This window comes from Phascolarctos cinereus, unplaced genomic scaffold, assembly GCF_003287225.1.
Source record: "Phascolarctos cinereus isolate Bilbo 61053 unplaced genomic scaffold, phaCin_HiC Scaffold_4;HRSCAF=312, whole genome shotgun sequence".
Classification (NCBI taxonomy): Eukaryota; Metazoa; Chordata; class Mammalia; order Diprotodontia; family Phascolarctidae; genus Phascolarctos; species Phascolarctos cinereus.
The window spans coordinates 318,311,552-318,333,822 of record NW_027555847.1 but is presented as its reverse complement, the minus strand read 5'-3'; the positions used below and the strand labels follow the sequence as shown (position 1 = coordinate 318,333,822).

At 38.1% G+C, this 22,271-nt stretch overlaps 1 protein-coding gene across 2 annotated transcripts in view; it reads right to left on the bottom strand.

Moving 5' to 3' along the window:
* Nucleotides 1–22,271, bottom strand: part of IQGAP2 (IQ motif containing GTPase activating protein 2) — a 391,728-nt gene that overhangs the window by 163,570 nt on the left and 205,887 nt on the right. For both annotated transcript variants that reach the window (XM_020998497.1, XM_020998498.1), the window contains exon 3: nucleotides 6,699–6,855. In XM_020998497.1, the coding sequence (XP_020854156.1) occupies nucleotides 6,699–6,855 (157 nt within the window). The remainder of the gene's footprint in view (nucleotides 1–6,698; nucleotides 6,856–22,271) is intronic.

The window sequence follows — 22,271 nt, the reverse complement described above, 5'->3', positions numbered from 1 at the left end:
TTTGAGAAGTACTTTAATACTGAATGGCAGAACAAGAAGCTTAAACTTTCTGTTCACTAATATATGTCTCATTTCATTCTGACAAGAACTAGAGAACTTTAAAATCAGTTTTTATACTTCATTTTTATTCTAGGTAATTTTTAATGCCGGTATGAGACTTTGGACATACCTCCCCCTAAAAAAAACACCTTTTGACTGTAAATGAGGGGCAGGTTCTTACTGTCTCTTTTCCCTTTTGAACATTAGTTACCTTTCTTTAGTAACAGGAGGAAGATCCCACACAACAGCTGGCAACAACCTCCTTCCTTCTGCCATTTTCTTCCCTTTCCCCCTCCTTCCTCCCACCATTATCTCTCTTCCAATGAATCCAGCCTGTCTGTGGATTAATGCAGTTGAAATAGGATGAAAAACCTTTGTCCTCAAATAGACTTTGTCAGTGCTATCACTGCACAGGGCCTACAGGAGTTTCCTTATAATCTTAGATGTTGAAAGCATCCTTTCCCTTCCATCATCATTTTTTTAAAAATAGCCATTTAAATCTCAATTCCAAGATTTCATCTCTCCCCTGTCCCCCCCTTCCTTGCCTTGAAATATGATGTCCAAGGCAGAGACAAGGAGTCCACTGAAAGGAGAAAAAAGGTCTATTTAATGTATTGTGATAGCTCAGTTACTATATTGGAGAAAAGACACCTTAAGTTTGAAGAGCCTCTCAAAAGGGACCTCAAACAAGTCAGTTTGCCTCTCTGGGACTCATTTTCCTCATCTGTAAAATGAGAGGCCTAGACTAGACAATCTTTACAAGTCCCTTCCAATTCTAAATCTGTCATCCTATAGTCTCTGAGGGCACTAGGTGGTGCAGGGCCAAGCCTGAAGTCAGAAAGATTCATATTTCCAAGTTCAAATCCAAGTTCAAAGTAGACACTTATTAGCTGTGAGACCCTGGGCAAGTCATTTAACTCTGCAGCAGTTCTTCATTTGTAAAATAAACTAGAGAAGGGAACAACAAACCACGCCAGTATCTTTGCCAAGAAAACTCCAAATGGGGTCACGAAGAGTCAAACACAACTGAAAAAAATAGTCTACGAACACAAAAGTCAAGATTTAACATGTGTAATCTCCAGATGTGAAGTTATCTCACTTAATCACATATGCAAAATATGTGAATGACTTGATTGGGTAATTCTCTTCTTCTTGGAGACTTGCCTTCATTGTTCTTGTTGGCATAATCACTAATACTACAAAAATCATTAAAAAGCTATGCCAACGTATACATGTATATTTTTTTCATATCCAAATATGCACACTCATATTCAATTACAGGAAATAGTTTACCATTAGAAGAAAAGATAATTAAAAACCACACAGGAAAGAACAATGAAAAAATTTGACCATTCTGTTTTAATTTATGAAACTCATCTTAAAGTTACTTTTTTCAATAAGATTCTTTATACAAGGAAAGTTTAGGGTTTGATAATATGGTGCTATGAAATGGAAGACATGAAATCCAAACATCTGTGGAGATACTAAAACCTTATTATTATTATATCACCATACATTTGTGTAGTTTTTAAAGGTTCAGAAAAACAATTTTTTTATACATTATCTTATTCACAGCAGAATGCATTGGGATTTGCAAACAGAAACATATGATTCTCTCATAAAGACTATCTCTGCTGTAGTTTGATCTTTTGGTAAGGGAGAAGAAGAGTACATACCTCGATCTCATTGTTTAGGGTACTCTTAATGAGAAGACTCCCTCTACCAATGAAATGGGCAATTGTTCCTCTATTTATTGTTAGAGTTGCCAGAAACCCTGAGTTAAGTGACTCAACGAACCCAGGTCTTCCTGCCTAGGACAGCTCACCAACCACAATACCACTCTTCCTTTCAAATTAGTCATAATCATTACATTAACATTTTCCTCTTCTTTCTTTGAGGGAAAAGTACAAACAACCACCCAAATGTTTTAAATCATAGGCTATAACTGTGAAAATAATCTATCTAAAGAAATGTTGAATGATATAATAAGTGACGTGATAAATGTGGAAAATTTCAATCTTCACCTAATTCACATACATGTTAATGAGTAACTCAATTACTGTGGGTTTCTGTTTTAGACTTATTAGATTAATAGACTCAGTTACAATTTTCTTTAAATAGAAATGAATTTAATTAACTAAGTACTTAGCATATAAATTTCTAAAATACTATACAGATAAAGAGGACCTGGTTCTGTTCCTCAGTAGTAACCAAAGCTTCCATTTAGGTAGCACTTTTCAGTTTTCAGAGAACTCAAGGAAATAATTGTTTAGGAGTGACAAAGTATGTACACACAGTGGGCAGTGGGAGTAGTTACAGGAGAATTATAAACAGAATGCCACCGAAGCATGGGAGTATGAGCAATTACTTGGATTTGGCAGGCAGGAAGAAGAGCTAGGGAATGCTACAAAGAAGTCTTAGGAGTACTGGGTCCTATCTGATGACCTAGTCTTCATCTTCATCTTCATTTTGACACTGCTAACCACCTCTTTTGACCTTTCCCCAGTCAGTTTCCCTGCTCTTTCCTGTTTCCCCTCTTACCTGCCTGACTCCTCTTCATTCTTCTTAATGGTACATGTCCTCAAAGGCTAATTTCCTAAGAGGATCTGTCTCTATCTCTTTTTGTTTTTTCTTTCTCACTTTTTCTCTTTCTCTGTCCACTCTCTCTTCCCTGGCCGTCTTCCCCCTTACTACTCCTATGTCTCCCTCTTCCCCTTCTCCTCCTTTCACACTCCCTATCTTTCTCCCTCTCCCCTCCTCCACCTATTCTCTTGGGAATTGGAACCAGCACCTCAAGATTCAACTACCATGTCTAAGCAGATGACTGACTTTGGGATCTATATATCTAGCCTGGCTCTCTCTCCTGAGCTCCATTACCAACTGCTTTGTCAACATCTCCTAGATATACTATAGGAATCTCAAAACTCACACATCCAAAGTAGAATTCATTAACATCCCTCTTCAACTCACCCCTCCTTCCATTTTCCCTTTTTCTGTGGAGGACACCATTTACTAATTAGTGTAACCACCAAGTTTGCACCTGTTCTCTCTCCTCCCATATTCAACTAATCTCTTGCTTAATTTGGGAGCAATTAAATTCAAATACTAGTCTTACAGTCAAATTCCTCATACATGGATGATTGCCATAGACTCCTAATTTATCAGACAATGTCATTCCCCTTATCAAGAATCTTCTATGTGGAGGGTATATGGGAAAACTGAGACACTAATGCACTGTTGGTGGAGTCGTGAACTGATCCAACCATTCTGGAGAGCAATTTGGAACTATGCCCAAAGGGCTATAAAACTGTGCTTACCCTTAGGTCCAGCAATATCACTGCTAGGTCTATATCCCAAAGACATCAAAAAAATGGAGGGACCTATTTGTACAAAAATATTTATAGCAGCTCTTTTTGTGGTAGCTAAGAAATGGAAATCAAAGGGATGCCCATCAATTAGGGAATGGCTGAACAAGTTGTGGTATATGAATGTAATGGAATACTATTGTGCAATAAGAAATGATGAATGTGCTGACTTCAGAAAACCCTGGAAAGACTTGTATGGTCTGATGCTGAGTGAAGTAAGCAGAACCAGAAGAACATTGTACACAGTAACAGCCATGTTGTGCAATGACTGACTTTGATAGACTTGGCTCTTCACAGCAATGCAAGGATCTAAAACAACTCCAAAAGACTCATGATGGAAAAGCTCAAAAGACTAATGATGAAGCATACTATCTGCTTCTAGAGAACATACTGATATTGTTTGAATACAGACTGAAGCATGTTACTTATCACTTTCTTTCTTAAATTCTTTTTTTTCATTTGAGTCTTCTTGTACATAATGACCAATATGGAAATGTTTTACATGCTTGCATGTGTATAACCTATATCCGATTGCTTACCATTGCTCAGGGAGGGAAGAGGGAGGAAGGGAGGGAAAGATAGAATTTGAAACTCAAAACTTTAGAAAAAATGTTTAAAAATTGTTTCAACATGTAATTGGGGGGAAAAATAAAATACAATTTAAAAAAAAAAAGACCCTTCCATGAATCCCAATTGTCTCTAGGATCAAATACAAACTCCTAAGCTTGACATTTGAGGCTCTTGATGGTAAGGGTCCAGAAAAAATTTCCATACTTATTTCACACTCAACTTCAACTCTGTGTTCCAACTGGATTAACTTACTTGCTATTCCCCAAATGTGGCACTCACTCTTATTTTCCACCTCGGTGTTTTTATACAGGCTGTTCTGCATCCGCTGAATGTATTTCCTTCTCACTTCTACCTCTTAGAGTCTAAAGCCTTTCCTGATCTCACTAAGTTGCAGGTGCTCTATTCCTTCTCAAATGATCTTGTATTTGTTCATCTGTGTGCATATTGTATGCTCCCAGTTGTATTTAAATTCCCTTTGGGAAAGGTCTGCAGATCCAAGCACATTGTAGGCACTCCCTTAATTGAACAGAATACATCATGTAGGTACAATTGGCAGATATTGGATAGGAAGAATTTACTGATAGGAAGGAAACAAAGCATTTATTAAGCACCTACTATGTGCCATGCACAGCGCGAAGCACTTTTCAAATACTATCTCACTCGATCCTCACAACGATATTTGGAGGTAGGTGCAATTTATGATGCCTATTTTAAAGTTGATGAAACTAAGGGAGAGAGGTTCAATCACCTGCCCAGCCAGAGTCCCACAGTTAGTAAATGTCTGAGTCTGCATTTAAACTCAGGTCTTCCTAATTTCATCCACTGTGCCACCTAGCTCTTGATAGGGAACAAAGAGAAGAAACCCCAATATTTCAACTCTTGGAAGACAGATACTATGATTTAGTAGATAGGCTGGCTGGATTTAGATACAGAAGACCTGAGTCCAAATTCAGCCTGTGACACCACCTGTATGACTATAAGCTAGTCAATTAACTTTTTTTTTTTGGCAAGGCAATTGAGGTTAAGTGACTTGCTCAGGGTCACACAGCTAGTATCAAGTGTGTGAGGCCACATTTGAACCCAAGTCCTCCTGACTCCAGGCCAGTGCTCTCTCCACTGTGCAACCTAGATGCCCCCAATTAAGTTTTTTAAAGCTCAGTCTCCTCATCTGAAAAATGAGGGAGTTAGATTAGATGGCCACTGTGGTCCTTTTATCTATGGCCTCTATTGTCCTTTTCAGATCTAAATCTATGGCCTAATGAAAGATAGGTGGCTGAGAAAATGATAATGCCATCAGGAGAGATAGAGAAATCAGAAAAAAAAAAGCTGACTGTCATGGAGGGAAAGACAACAAATTCAGTTTGGGATCTGACACATTCTGATTGAAGCAACTAAATTCAAATATTATAGAAATAAGGACTTGGCCATCTGAGATTAGCTTCATAGGAATAAAAGTTGTTAAATTAATAATTTCTTTTTAAAATAAAAGATAATTATTCATCTGCAGCATGTTCCACATTTTTAATTCTTCATTTTAGAACTACTTATTATAGAGAGTGTTTTATAAATCTTTGGCATTTAAGGCCCTCCACAATTCACTTCCAAACATCCTCCCCACCTTTCTTTCACAATATTTCTCCTTCCTGCATTCTCCAAGACTCATTTTTCCCTGCCTTTGTTCATCATTTTCCCCACCTGCCACATTCATGCAGGCTATTCCCCTTGCCTGGAGCTGACTTTTTCCACCTTTCCCACACCTGGAAATTCTCTTTCTTCTCCTTTCCAGGCCCAGTTGAGGCCTTCTTCTTTTCCTCAGTTCAAAGTGATGTCTCTGTCCTCAAATTTCTTACAAACATTTTTCCAGATCTTTCCTGTACCCTGATCACACTATCTCACATACATACATCTCACTTCTTAGACTGTACTCCCTGTAGCCAAAGACAGTATCTCTTTTTCACCTATGTATCCCTCAGTTATTTGCCACATAATAGCCACTTAATAAATTTTGGCAGATTCGAGTTGTTGTTTGTTTGCAATTTGCTTACTCCCCTGCTCCCAGATACTGCTACACCCAAGAATTCCTCTAGAATTCAAAGGATGCACTGAGAGACAAAAGCAGCCTTTCACTTCAGAGTCCTCATGAAATTAGTTATGAAACACGTAATTCCTTATGCTCACTGCACATAAAAAGCAACAGCATGTCTCTCTTAAACACCAAACGTAACAGAAAGCCTGCCTCACACTCATCTGTGGCCAATTTCTAATCGTTTTAATACACTGGCACTGGCTCTTTTAGGGCCACAAGTTCAAGTCCCAGCTGATGACTTAAAACCTTAATGGAAACATGAGGAATTAGAAATAAATTTTGTTGTAATGAAAGCAGAAGTGGAACGAGTGCCTTTCTTTACTGGTACCAACAAAATTCACAAATGACTGAAGCAGAATATGAAGGACAGCATAAAAGTGACAGTAGAAGGGAGAGGGATATGAAAAGGGAGTAAAGAAAGCCCAAAATATCAGAGTTCCAGATAATAATAATTCTACCAGAAACTACTGTTGCTTAAGGAAATTACTGTTAAGAGTCCCAAAACTTCCAATTCTGGGAACTGGTTTGAGGGCCTTGTCCTCCCCTTCCCCCAAATCCCCTCAAGAACACCAACAAAGTAAAAGCAGTTAAGGGAACAAAATGTTGGGTTTAGCTGGAAGCCAAAGCCAATCAGTTACCTTATAACGCGTTTGTTCCACATCATAGATCTTTTTATCTGAGACCATTTTAGGGGCAAAGAACTTGGCCAGTTTTGCAAGGTAGACTCCATTTCTTAGTCCTTCTTCCAGTTCAGTGGTTGGTGGCAGTTCTTCAACTAGACAGACTTCCATCCACCTGCAAATACAAGAGATTCAAGATTATTCCAGGAAGATGACTTTTTGAAAATGAAGAAGCCAACATTTTATGGAATTTGGGCACAAAAAAGATCTAGGCTAAGATGTATGGCATCTTCAGGATAATGAGTAGTCTGGAGGAGATTTTGGCTGAGGCAGGGGTTAAGAGTATAGGCAGGGAAAACCACAAAACAATGAAATTTCCTTCTCTTTCTCCACATCTGTCTATCTGTCTCTGTCTGTCTCTCTCTCTACTCCCCCCTACTCCTTTCCCCCACCCCACATCGATATCAACCCTAGCTTAATGTGAGTGTTTGTTCTACAGAAGGCAAAGGCCAGGTTGCCTTTGCAGGGTGGGCCTGAGACTTGACTAAAGAACAACATAAATCCACACTGTCACTAAAGGGATATACTTGAAGTAGAAGAACCTACAAAACATTTCCACATCTAGAGTTGCACAAATCTAAGCTGAACATTTAGAAAAGGACAGTTCCATAGCAGGATTATTTTTTAAAATGGCAGAGTGGAACAAGGCATTGCAAATAACACTGGATTTGAAGTCCAAAGATCTCGGCTCACATCCCAGCTCTGATGCTTATTAGCCATGTGGCAGCAGGTCTCTGAGTCTTTTTCCTCATCTGCAAAAGGTAGACAATGATATTTGCTCTACCCACTTTATGGGGTAAAGCATTCTCCATTGTTGTAAAGATAAAATTAACATACAGAAATTGCTGTATAAACTACAAAGTGCTATACAAATGTCAACTATGATTATTTGTTACTGAACAATCATTGTGGAACTCAAAAGAAAAGAAAATAGGGCACAGAGGCTACTATGTACCCAAGGACATCATCATTCATGACTCACTTGTGTGGAAGGCCAACAGTTACTGAATGTCCATTGAGGGTAATTAAGAAGGAAGATTATAGATAAAGTCATAGGTTTTGAGTAGAAAGGGCACTTTAGACATCATCTAATCCAACCTCTTCATTTTACACATGTGGAAATAGAATCCTAGAGAGATGAAGGGACTACTTGCTCAAGGTCATACAAGTGATGAAGAGTGGGGCCATGTTTGGAACCCAGGGTCTCTGAGGTGGTCTTTTAATTGCACTAGGATGGCTGTTCCTGGATATTTCTACAAATGGAATGGATTCAAGTATTAAAGAACCTCAGAGCCGCAAGGGAACTCAGAGGTCTCTAGTCCCAACTGTACCTGGACAGGAATGTCCTCTACAATACCCTGATAAGTAGTTATCCAACCTTCATTTTAAGCCCTCCTGGGACCGGGAACCTCCTCCAAACTGAAATAGACCTTTCCATTTTTAGATCCCATGGATTGTTAAGAAGTATTTTCATAAATCAAACCTAAATTTTCTCCTTTGCTTCTCTGTCAAATGTTCTTAGTTCTGCCTTCTTGGACCACCCAACAACAAGTCTCATTTGGTTTCCACACAAGACATTCAAATATTTGAAGACAGCTGTATTCTTCTCTCTATTTATTCTTTTCTTTATTCTTCAAAATGATCCTCACATGGTTTTATTTCAAAGCTCTTTCCTATTGCAGCTGGCTAATTCTGGATGCTCTTTAGCATCACCAGCATGCTCTGCTATCAATACCCTCCCTAAAATCTGTAGCCCAAGCTGTATGAAACAATCCAAAAGTGTTCCCACCAATACAGTGGGGATATAACCTTACTTGCTGCGGAGACTGTAAAAACAGTACTCACTGAAAAGCAGGACAGTAAAAGACCACATCGATTTTTATGCTTTCTTGGCTATAAAATTATGGGGTTGGATAAAATGACCTTTGAGGTCCCTTACAATTCTAAATCTATGATATCAAAATGCTATCCAAAGGAAATTTTCCTGAAGAATGGTTTTTCTTCCTTTGGCTAGCATACCATAAAGTTATCCACTTCCCTGGCAATATGTTTGGAGTATGCATATTAATTGCAATATAGACAACTTCAAAATAGAAAGCAAAATTAATACTCAGAGAGAAAAGTCAGTTCCTTTAAATGTACAATGAAAATATATTTGAAATTTATTTAAAACAATCCATTGATTATGTAGTATAGAAAAGAGTGCTGGATTTGAAATCAAGGGACCTGCGTTCATGTCACAACTCTAATCCTTAATTTATGAATAATGGGCAAGAGACTTAACTTTTCTGGGTCTCAGTTTCCTCAGGAATGAGGAATATAAAATAATGAGGGGGTTGGTCTATACTATTTCTAAAGTCCCTTCCAGTTCTAAATCCTATGATCCTATAAGCAAGTATTGTTCATCCCCCTCACACTTTTGTAATCATTCTGCCCCCTTAAACTTGCTCCCAAAGCATGCCCTAGGACTAATACTTGAATTTTTCCATTCAAATCAACAATACTCCTCATTTCAGCTTGGGATCTTTTTTGCCCCAATGGAGTCAGGAGAGTTCAATCAAGAAACAAAAATTATTTTTGTGTTTAAATATTACAGAGTATTGAATTTTGTTGTTTTTTCCTATAATTTTGAAAAAGAAATAGAAAATAATGCTACCTTTTACTCTTTAAGTAAAAAACAGGGAACACAAGTTATTGAATAAAATAATAAAAATTACAACTCAGTGCTACAAGATGGCTGGTTAAGTCTAAAAGCAACAGAAATAGTTCCAATAATACCACTAGTAGGTCTATTCCCCAAAGAGATCAAAGTAAAAAGAAAAAGATTTAAACATACAAAAATATTTATAGCAACTTTTTTCTCCATGGCAAAAAAAATTGGAAACTGAGAGTGTGCCTATCAATTGAAGAATAGCTGAATGTGTGTGTGTGTGTGTGTGTGTGTGTGTGTGTGTGTGTGTGTGTGTGTGTGTGAGAGAGAGAGAGAGAGAGAGAGAGAGAGAGAGAGAGAGAGAGAGAGAGAGATGGAATAATATTTATTGTGCTATTTAAAAAAGGGTAGTGGTTTCAGAGAAATGTGGTACAACTTATATGAACTGATGCAGAGTGAAATGATTAGAGTCCGGGGAATAATTTATACTATTATAGTAACGCTGTAAAGACAAACAAATTTGAAAGGTTTAGGAACTCTGAGCACAGTAACTGATCACTACTCCAGAGAACTCAAGATTAATTGTTACCTACCTCTTAATAAAAGATGATGTACTCAGAGCACACACATACACACACACACAACACACACACACACACACAAACACACACACTTATATATACGTACATATGTATATTAACATGGCCAACGTGGGAATTTGACTTCTTTGACTATTTATGTTTGTAATAGGGGTTTTGTTTGTTTCGTTCTCCCAACTGGTGGGGACAAGGGGCTATGTGAGAGGGAAAGAATGTGGTTCTCAAATAAAATAAAAAATAATTTTAAAAAGTTTTCTCAGTAAAGGATATCTACTGAATGAGAGGATTTAAACTATGACCAGGAGCTTGAGGAAAGAATCAGATTAATAAAACAATGCAGAAAGATAAGCACCCTAATACACTGTTAGTGGAGCTGAAAAACCAATTCTGGAAAGCTATTGAGAAGTATGCTGAGAAAATGATAAAAATGTCCATATATCCTTGGACTCAGAGAACCCACAGCAGAGCACGTATCCCAACAAGGCCAATGATAAAAGGAAAGGCCCACTATACACCAAAATATTTATAGCAGCATTTTGTGCAGTGACAAAGAACTAGAAACAAAGCAGATTACAAATTTAGAACTAAAAGGAACCTTGGGTCATCTAATCCAACCCTTTCATTTTAAACATAAGGAAACATAAGCCCAAAGAGAAAGGCTAAGTGACTTCCCCAAGGTCACCTAGGGAAGTAGGAGGTAGATTTATACCTAGGTCATTTGACTCCAAATCCAGCACTTTTTCTGGATTAAGTGGAGCGTGGCTAGATGAATTATAGTGCATAAATGTCATAGAAAATTACTATACTGAAAGAAACAAAGAATATAATGAATACTCAGAAACATGAACTGAAGTAAGTGAAACCAGAAAAATAATAGACACAATGATTACAAAACTATAAATGGAAAAAACAAAAAAATGAAAACAATGCTGTGAAATAATAACTAAATTTGGCCCCAAAAGAAGAGATTATGAGGATTTATGTACCTTCCTCCCTTCTTTGCAGAGGTGGGAGATTATGGCTATCATATTGAATGTGGCTGTATGTTAGTTTGCTAAAGTGGACATTTTTTACTCCTTTTAATTCTTTGTTATAAGACATGGCTCTTGGGGAGGGAGTTAGGAGATGGATATCTTGGAGGATGAAGATGATGTAAAAACAATTTGGAATGGTGGTATGTATGCATAACTTGGGGCAGCTAGATGGTAAAGTGGATAGAGTGAAGGACCTGGAGTCAGGAAGTCTCATTTTACCAAATTCAAACCTGGACTTTCTAGCTGTGTGACCGTCGACAAGTCACTTACCCCAATTTGCCTTAGTTTCCTCATCTGTAAAATGAGGTGGAGAAGGAAATGGCAAACCATTCTAGTATCTTTTCCAACAGCACCCCAAATGGGGTCACAAAGAGTCAAACTCAACTGAAAATGACAGAAAAACAACAAATATAAAACTTCCTCAGCTAGTTCAGCAGTTAAGAATGCAGATGGTGTAGTGATCTAAGGCTGAAGATTAGTGGGATATGAACTACAGAAGAACAAGGGGGCAAGGGAGACAAGATGGAGAATGACGCATAGTTTAATTGGTTAACTATTGGGTTAAGTCTATGACCCAGGGTCAGAGTAGGGTAGTAAGCTCTTCTATAGCCAGAGAAGATGTTAAATAGCCTGGGCAGCAGGGAGAAATGGTGAAGCAAGAATTTGTGGTGAGAATGAAAAATACATTTAAGATAGAAATAAACCACAATTTATTCCAAGTCCCTTCTCCCAAAGTACTCAACCAACAAACATTCATTACATAAATACAATGTGCTAGGTATTATGTTAGTCACAAGGGATACAAAGACAAAAGTGAGATATTCCTTGACCTTGAGAAGGTCATCTACTGCTACCAGATTCCTTGCTTATCTGACACAAATCTGTAATTGCATGTCTCACCTCAAGGTGTTAATAAGATAGGTATTTAATGACCACCTTAAGTGAGCAAGTTTTGACAGAAGCAAGCACAGGAAGAAATTGTGTTGGCTCTTGACATTTGTTTTCTCCTCTCTATTTTCGTTGTTAGGTCATTTTTCAGCTGTGTCTAACTATTCGTGACCCCATTTGAGGTTTTCTGGGCAGAGATAATGGAGTGGTTTGCCTTCTCTAGCTCATTTTACAGATGAAGAAACTGAGGCAAACAGGGTTAAGTGACTTGCCCAGGTCACACAGCTAGTAAGTGTCTGAGGCCACATTTGAACTCAGGAAGATGAATTTTTGTGGTTCCAAGCCCAGGGCACTATCCACCTAGCTGCACTCTCCTCTCTATTGGGAAGCAAAAAGTGCTTGGGTGATGGGTTCTAAAAAACTAAAGCCAAATGGAAATGACCTCATTACAGCAACCTTTCTCTGACACCACATTAATGAGCTGGCAGTCTCCATCAATGACTTATACTCAGACAAGTGAAAGGCTAGGATCTAAATTTTTGGAAAGGAGGCAGCAAAGTGGAAAGAATGTTGCCAATATTTGGCTCAGAAAGGGGGAAAAAATAATATCAATATGTCATTTTGTCAAGTGGTAAAGAAAAAAAAATCCCTTGAGATAAACTACCTATTCCATTACATTATTGCATGCATTACAGGATATGTGAGTTGGTTTCACTGAGGCATTCGCTATCCAAATTACTATCCAGGAAATCACAAGCAATAAATCTTGGTCTGTATCACACAAAACTAGACAGAACTAATGTTCAAGAAGTAGAACTGCTGCCGGAAAGAGAGAAAATGTGTTCCGTTGGTAGATGTTTTATTATTTTAGAACAGCACACTGCTCAGGACCCTTTAAATAAGGCCAGTTGTAGAAGCCATCTTTCCTCAACACTTCTGAAATCACCTGCAAAATGGTTTACCAAAAAATGGAACTTAAATTTCTATTTATAGTCATCTTTGGCTATTCCCTTGCTCTCTTCCTCTTTCCCCAACCCCCATTCAATCAGTTGCCAAATCATGTGGACTAAACACTAGTTTAGCCTTATATATAATCTGTGTGAGGGGCAACTAGGAGGTGCCGTGGATAGAGTGCTGGGCTTAGAGATAAAAAGACCAATCTTCCCGAGTTCAAATCTGGCCTCAGACACTTACTAGCTGTGTGACCTGGGCAAGTCACTTAACCTTGTTTGCCTTGGTTTTCTCATATGTAAAATGAGTTGGAGAACAAAATAGCAAAACACTCCAGTGTCTTAGCAAAAAAAAAAAAAACAACCAACCCACAAGGGGATTATGAAAAGTCAGACACAACTGCAATGAGGCCTCTAAATTGGTCTTCTGGATGTCAGTTCTTCTGTTGAATAAGATATAAAATTCTTTCAAGGTCCTTCATAACCTGCCTCCAAAGCTTCCTCTCCAGGCATCTCATACCACCTGTCTCTTTGTTCCAGTCAAAATGGCCTATTCTCCATTCTCATTATGTGTGCTTTTACTCCTGCCATCCCTAATTTTGTCCACCATTTTCCATCCACTTATTTCTGTCTTTTGAAGTCCCTTTCTTCTCGTCTTGGATAAAGAGGTAGCCCTTCTTGCCAAGGCTGGCTTCTCCAGTCTTCTCTAATCAATTGACTCCACCATCATCCCCACTTTCATCTTATCCAGGTCATTTAGGTCACAGAGTGGCTAGTGCACTGGGCCTGGAGTCAGGAAAGGCTTAGCTCAAATCTAGCATTGGACTAGTTCTGTGGCCCTGAACAAGCCATTTAACCTCTTTGCCTCAATTTGCACAACTGTTAAATGGGGATAATAACAATACTTCCCAGAGTTCTTGTGAAGATCAGATCAGATAATATTTATAAAGCTCTTAGCACAGTGTCTGACATATAGTAGACTCTATATAACTACTAGTTATTATTGTTGCTGTTATCACCATCATCATCTTCAGTCTTGCCCATCTCCTTACTTACTCCTTCCCTGTTTGCCCACCAACAGGATGATGTCTTCCTCATCCTTAACATGTTCTCATTTGATCATACCATTCTAAGCCTAGCTATTGTGCCATATGGCTTCTCATCTCAGCAACTTAGATAGACTCCTTGAGAGGTATCTGCCCTGGATGCCCCCACTTCAACTCTCTTCATTCCCTTCTTGGAATGTTCCCTTTGGAACTCGATTTCCCAGCTCATTATTCAATTGAAATGGATCTAAGTTACTAATGAGCTCTTAATTGCCAAAAATCAATGGTCTTTTCTCAATCCACATTGTTCTTGACCTCTCTGCAACATTTGTTGGTCACATTCATCTGCCGTATATTTTATCTTCTCTAGATTTTCTCTCTCTTAGTCCTCTGTCTTCTCTGTCCAGGTGCTCTTTTGCAGTCCTTTTTGCTGACGCTGCATTCATATCAAGGCCACCAATTGTGCATATTCTTTAAGGCTCTGTCCTAAGCCCTCTTTTCTTACCACTCTATATCAGTTGGCGACCTCAGCAGCTCCCATGGGTTCAATGATAATCTTCATGCAGCTGATTCCCAGATATATGTGTGTATATATGCATATATGTGTGCGCGCATGTGCATATATGTATGTGTATATACACATATGTGTATGTGTATATACATATATGTGTATATACATATATGTGTATGTGTATATACATATATACACATATATGTATATGTGTGTATATATATATATGTATATACACATACACACACACATATCCAATCCTAATTTCTCTCCTGAGATTAATCGTCACACATTACCAACTATCTTTTGGACATCTTGAACTGCATGTCCCATAAGCATCTCAAACTTGATGTGTCCAAAGTAAGACTCATTCTCTTTCCTCCCCAAACCTCCCCTATACCAAACTTCCCTATTTCTACTAACGGCATCACCATTTCCCCAGTTACCCACCCATGGTCACCACCTCAGCGTCATCTTCAATTCCTCACTCTCACTTACCCAATATATCCAATTCATTGCAAAATCTTGGTATTTATATCTTTACAACATCTATTGAATGTAAAATCTCTCTATTCATATAACCACCATTCCTCATCATCTCTTATGGACTAGAGCCATAGCCTTCTAGTTTTTGCCTCAGTTCTTCCAACTCCAATCCATCCTCTACTGAGCAGCCAAAGTAATTTTGCAAAAGCATAGCAATATAGGCTACAGTAAATTCCCTCCTGAATACATTCCAGTGGCTCCCTATTATATCCAGGATCAAATATAAAGTATTCTACTTGGAATTTTAAGCTCTTCATAAGCTGCCTAGTTTTCTTATACTTTATTCCCCTCCATGCCTGCTACAATCCAGCTACACTGGCCTATTTGCTGTTCCTTGAACACAACCTTCCATCTCCCATCTCTATGCCTTTCCACTTGCTGTCCCCCATGCTGTAATGCTCTGCCCCCTTAGTCCTGCCTCTTATCCTTCTGAGTTTCCTTCAGGTCTCAGCTCAAAATCCACCTTCAGCTAGAGGTGGTACATGTCTCCCTGACCCCATGCGCATTCCTTCCATTCTCAGATTGCCTCCCATCTACTCTCTATATTGTCTATACATCGTGGTTTTCATGTTGACTCCTCTATTGGACACTGAGCTCCTTGAGAGCAGGGACTGTTTTGGTTTTGAATTTTCTTTGTATCTCTAGCACTTAGCACAGTACCTGGAACAAAGTGAGCATTTTATAAATGCTTGTTGACTAAATTCATGGCCTATATTCCATGAAATTTTGTTTGATTGGTATTCCCTTTGCTTCACCCCAGTGAAGAATGATGATCTTCCCTCAAATTCCTTGGAGCACTATTTCTCAGAGATATCTCTACACAATTATTACAGCCTCCTTTGTGTCTGATTATCTGTATATATGCCATTCTGCCATCTCCCGTTAGAACATAAACTCTTCAAAAGGAAGGTCTGTACCATCTCCATCTTTGTATTTCTGGCCCCCAGCACAGCACCATGCACATGATAGGATTTAAGTAACCTTTCTTGGATTGCTTGGGGTATGATTTATTACTCTTCCCCCTTCATGGCACAAGAAAAAGTGTAAAGTCAGAAGCACACAAGTATGAAACAAAGCTTGCCCTCTCAATCCCATCCGTCATCCCAGATAGGGTACAAAGCTGTCGTCAAAATCATATCAACCTCATGAGTTAAGGAAATGAACGTAGATGCTTTGCTGACAGCACATTCAGTTACCGATCTTGGAACCCATGAAGGCTGAAGGGCTTAGCCCTGTGTCAGTGGGTTACCACCATGACCTTCTACAAAATGTGTAGCTATCTCTGGAATAGCTTACTTAGTATGTTCCATGAAAATGGATGATACATTAAATTAAAAATACAAATTATAAAACAGGATCCTTTCTGGTGTGGTTGACAAATATATAATATGAAAATAATCATGTTTCCAAGCATTTCAGTTTTTTTAAAAAAGAGGCAACCAGTTTGAAACACTTTCCTTTCCCTTTTTATCTAAAAAGGAGGTGTTATTTGTTTAAATAGGAAGTGGTATTCATAGATGTGGAGCAATCCATATGCACCAATTATATAAAGATCTTTATGTGCGCATGCGTGTAATGTTATACTAGTTTTATTTCATAATATATTGCATATAATATATATTTGTAAGCATCACAGCTAAACCCCAAGCTACTGACTGTCCTTCCCTCATTTGATGCCCTCTATTTTTATCCATCATTCCCATGGGTTTTTTCCAGATCAATGATATTATCACATGACTACGGGCTGTATCAGCAATGGCTAGACTGAGCTCTTCCATAAACACCCATCAAGCAAACATACACAGAAAACATACAGAGCTCTAATTAAGCAGTTACATTTCAATGCATTTCAACAAATGTATATTGACCACATGCTAGACAAAGACACAAACAAACCAGTCTTCCTAGGCCTCCAGGAGTTTACTAGATTTTACTGGGGAATAAAATGTGGTAGTGATATGGATGCTGAATTTGAAGCTAGAGTCCTTGGGCTTGAGTCATATCTCTTCTTCTTCCTATCTGCGTGAGCTTGAGACCAGTCACTTAGCCCAGATGGGTTCCAGTTTCTTTACTGGTAAAATGAAATCACGGGGCCATTCCAGCATATCTTAAGATATGCTCAGGTAAGAGAAACACCAAGTATATGAGTAATACAAAATATCTTTTGAAACTACTACTGATTTGGGGGTGAGGGGTGGGGAGGTATGTCAGGAAAAGCTCCATGTAAAAGGTAACACATGAACTATGCTTTGAAAGAAACCATGGATTCCAAGAGGGTGAGGGAGGCGAGAAAGGAGTCTGGGCCAAACCAGATGGACACGGGGAAGGGAGATGGAATATGTAAAAGGAAGACCCAGTAGACCAGTTTGAGTAGAAAGCTGAGTACAGGATGGGGAGTAATTTGAAACAAAATAAAATAATTGGCTTTAGAGTAAAATAGAGGCAAAGTGTATACATTTGCTTTTTCTCTCTCACTGTTTACCTTAACTAGTCAGGTCTTTACTCAAAAGATGATTATTTCTGACTTCATGGAATAATAATAACTTTTAAAATATTACTTTAACGTATTTATAAAATACATTTTACTTTTAAAGTAAACTTTCTTAATCTTTTCTTTGTGTCATAGACCACTTTGGTATTCTGGTGAAGTCTGTGAATGGTTTTAGAGGCATAAAATGAAATATATAATATTATATAGGAAACTAATTACATCGAATTATAGTTAGAACATATTTTTTAGAAGAACAGTCATAGATTCCCTAAAATTTATTTATCATTCCCTCAGACATATATGAACCCCAGGTTAAGAACCCCTATAACAATCATTCTCAGGGCAGCTGGGTGGCCCAGTGAATAGAGTGTCAGACCTTAAGTCAGAAAGACTCATTTTACTGAGTTCAAATACGATCTGAAACACTTATTGCCTGTATGACCTTCAGCAAGTCATTTTACAATGTTTGCCTCAGTTCCTCATTTGTAAAATGAGCTGAGAAGGAAATGGCAAACCACTCTAGCATCTTTGCTAAGAAAACCGCAAATGGGGTCACAAAGAGTTGGACACAACCAAAACAAGTGAACTAAAACAGTCAGACTGAGGCTTAAAAAAAAGCAGAATATTTTATATTTGTTTTTGTAATACATATTTAGTTTAGTAGGTTGTCAGTTTCCAAAAAAAAAAAAACCCAATAAAGAGGAGCTATGAGCAGTATAAACAAGAGAGTCTAAATCTGTGTGTGGATTTCCATGGACCAGGATGGTTGGGAACTGAGAGATGCTCATTCATTAGGCCATTTTGATCAGATCAATAAATTCTTGTTGATGGCTGATATGGAAATGTTTTGCATGACTTCAAAGTATAATCGATCATATTGCTTACATCCTCAAGGGGTTGAGGGGGGAGAGAATTTGGAACTCAATTTTTTTAAGGCAATGTTAAATTTTTAATGTAATTGGGAAGTATATACCAAAATAAAGTTTCATATGTATATATAGACAAATGACATCCGATGCTCCCTTTTTCATGAAATGCTCATTTCATCTGTAAAGGGATTAGTCTATTGCACTATATTCAAACACATGTGTACTCCTAGCAATACCTCAGTCCTAGTCAGAAAACATTCTCTCCAACATGCTTTAAATAATTACTTCATGCATGTACTCTTAAACAAACAAAAGGTACAGACCTCAGTAATAACTTAATTTTAAAGAACATGGCTCAAATGATAAGTGTTTCTATAATGAACTCAGCTGAAGATGGAAGCAGCTCGATTTGATTCCTAATTGTACTGTGTGCCTTGTACTGAATTAGAATTGTACTGAAATGGAAATAAAATTCTCAACTCTCAAATACTTGGACTTTATAGACGATTTTCTAATACAGAAACTATTCTACCTTAAAAGCAAGATGATGCTAAAATGGGGGGAAGGAGTAATTCAGATGGATCTACACAAGAGCTGAGAGCTGGTTACTTTTGGTGGGGAGGGACAATCTGAGAAATGGACCCTCAGAAGAGGGAGGAAAGTCAGAACTCAAAAAAAACCCCAACAATCAACTGTTGGGTAAATCTAATTCACCAAGAGTCCTTTGCCTGGTGTCAAAAGTTAAGATATTTCTGGGAGTTGAATATTGGTAAATTTATAACAACCAGCTCACAGAGAAAGAAGAAAAAAAAGTGTGTGTATACATACGTGTACATATATACACACATATGACATTTTTAACATTAACATAAGCTTTTCTCCATTACTTTCTTAAAGCTAGACATTTGACAAAACAATAAATTAAGCCCTAATTGTAGCTGATTGTCAAAATGTAACTGCTCATGCTGAAAATATAACAATTGGCTCTCAAAAGCCAATACAATATAATCCTATTTTTAAAATAGTCTTCTGATTACTGCTGTAAGAAAATCACAAAATTACTGGGTACACTACATATTTAAGCAATCTTAACTCAACTAGACCCTCAAAAATACATGGCAATCCTTTTCTTCAATTATTGTCAGTCACTTTCCCAACAACAGCTATTTCAAATTTTCTTGCTTAAACTCTCTACTACTCCACCTGCTTCCATCCCCACTCCTCTTCATTCTCAAGACATTTTCTCCTTTTCCCTCCTCTGTCCCTCCTTTCCAAAACTTCTCAATATTCTTACTCATCCCCTCATCCTCTGAAACCCAAGGTGCCCTCCTCTTCGTAGCCACCATATAATAAATCAAACAATTGACAAGGACCTACTATGTGCCAAGCATTGGGTAAGGTGCTAGGGATGTGAAGAAAAAAGGAAAAATAGTCTGTATACATAAGGAGTCTGGGAGAAAACGTCTCCATATCATAGTCTTAGAGCTAAGAGGCACCCTAGAGGTCACTGAGTCTAACCCCCATTTTATAGATGAGCAGACTTGCACAGGATCACACAGTTATCTGGGTAAGAGCCTCAAGAAGAATTTCAATCAAGGCCTTTCTGGTTCCAAGACCAAGACACTGTCCACACTATACCATGGTACTTTTCTGTATATATAAGCATGTAAAAAAGTTACAGAATAACTAACAGGTTACTTGGGAAGGAGTCATTGGCATTTGGGGGGATGAGGAGGGCTTCATGTAGAAAGCAGTTTCTGAATACAATCTTGAAGGATTTGAAAGATTCTAAGAGGCATGATGGGTAGATAGTAAGTGCAAAAGCATGAAGAGAAAGAAAAAATATCTCATGAGAAAAACAAAGCAGTTTGGCTGGACCATAAGGACTGTAAAGAAGAATAATGAATTATAAAATTGGGAAGCAATAGTTGGGGCCAGTAGCAGTAGTGGGCAGCTGGGTGGCTCAGTAGATAGAGCACTGGGCCTAGAGTCAGGAAGACCTGAGTTCAAACCTGGCCTCAGACACTCTGGCTGTGTGACCCTGGGCAAGTCACTTAGCCTCAGTTTCCTTGGCTGTAAAATACAATAGAGACAGGAAATGGCAAACCACTCCTATATCTTTGCCGAGAAAATCCTAAATGGGGTCACAGAGAGTCAGACAAGACTGAAACAACTGAAGAACAAGAAAAAGTTGGAGTAAGAATATTAAATGTTTGTATTTCATATGAACCACAGGACTTTGAGCATGGGAGTAACATGGTCAGGCTTATGCTTTATGAGAATCACTTCAGCATCAAGTGGAGAATGGGTTAAAATTGGGAGATACTTGAAGCAGGGAGTCCAATTAAGAGACTCCTTGAGGTATAACTAGAGAGAGGAAAAACAGAAATGTAAGAGAAAATTTGGAGATAGAAATTATAAAATTTGTGAGAGAAATAATTATTAAATAACAAATTATTGGGGAGATCCAGAGTTTTTTCCCTTCCCATATCTTCATTCTCTACTAGATGAAGCCAGTATCGGAAGGACATTTCTGATAATGAGATTGTGTTCCACTCAGTCTGGGCAGGGTGGGGCAGATCCTTTGTCTAGATTGCCCAAGGCTGGTGGTGGTCTGAGAACAAGAATGATCAAAGTCACATTTCCCTAGCCTTTCATTAGAATAGGTCTACCTCTCATTATAATATTCATTCTCTCATTACTTGTTAACCAATCAGAGTTGACTTCTACCCTCAGAAACACCCACTCTTCCAAAGGCACTGAGTGGGTTCCATAAGTGGTCTTTGACATTTGAGAGTGCCACTGACCCCTTCTATTAATTACTGTAATCACTAGCATAATTGATAAAGTGATTAATTACCCTTTAGAAAATAGTCTCTCAAACTTTTATACATCACGGTTGGCAAATGATAGGCTATATGGAGTCAAATTAAGAAATCAAGGGTGACACCAAGGTTGTGAATCTGGATGATTAGAAGACTGGATGTTCTTGCCCAACCTCCAATTCAAAATGTCAAATATGTAGATGGTGACATAGGACTAGGGCTCAGAAGGACTGGAGATGGATCTAGGAGATGGATCCATCATCTGCAGAGAGATGATAAATGATCTCATGGAAGACAGGATAGAGAGAAGAGACGATATTGAGTTGTCGAGCTTCATTCTAAGCTCAGGTATGCTATAGGATTCAACCAGACAGAAAACATCAATCCAGCCACTGCTTATTTTCTCTAAACCAAAGCAAATTAAGTAAATCTGCTCTTCTAGTCAAGTAAAATTGCCACCTCATTAGCTATCTTAAATTATGTTACTCAGTCATGAGTTCCAAATAGAAAGCAATCCAAGAAAAAAAAAAGTATTTGGGTAGGTAGCTTGAAACTTTTAATCTAATACTTTTCAGAATCACGAAACGAGCTAGAAGTAAGTCCAGGGCTATAATTTCCACTGGCAGCACAAAGCATTTTCTTTTTTCAAGATAACAGAACCCTGCCCGGAAAGAACAAGAAAAAGCAAGCACCAGGTACTCAGTTACTGGAATGATTAACATTGCTTGTGTCTGACTTTCTTCACAGAGTTTGGCCTAAATAACAATTTATGACACAGTGAAATATATTCCCATACCTAGGTTAATCCACATGGTACACCTAATTCTAACGGCAAACTAAATCACAATGTTTATGCTTTTAATAGAGGAAGGTGGGGGAGAGATGGCCCCTGGTAGGTACTGCAAATTTAGGCTTTTAGCATTACTCTGCCTTCCTCATTATTCTTCCTTTCTCCACCCCCATTTAGAGGCAGATTTTTAAAAATATAATACTAATAAAATGATGTTCAACTTAGAACACCAAAGAATCCTGTGATTGTGGCAATAGGGAGATGATTTAAAAAACAAAACCAAACCAGACATGAATTGTATAATAGAGCAGGAGTTTCTCTCCTACTCCACC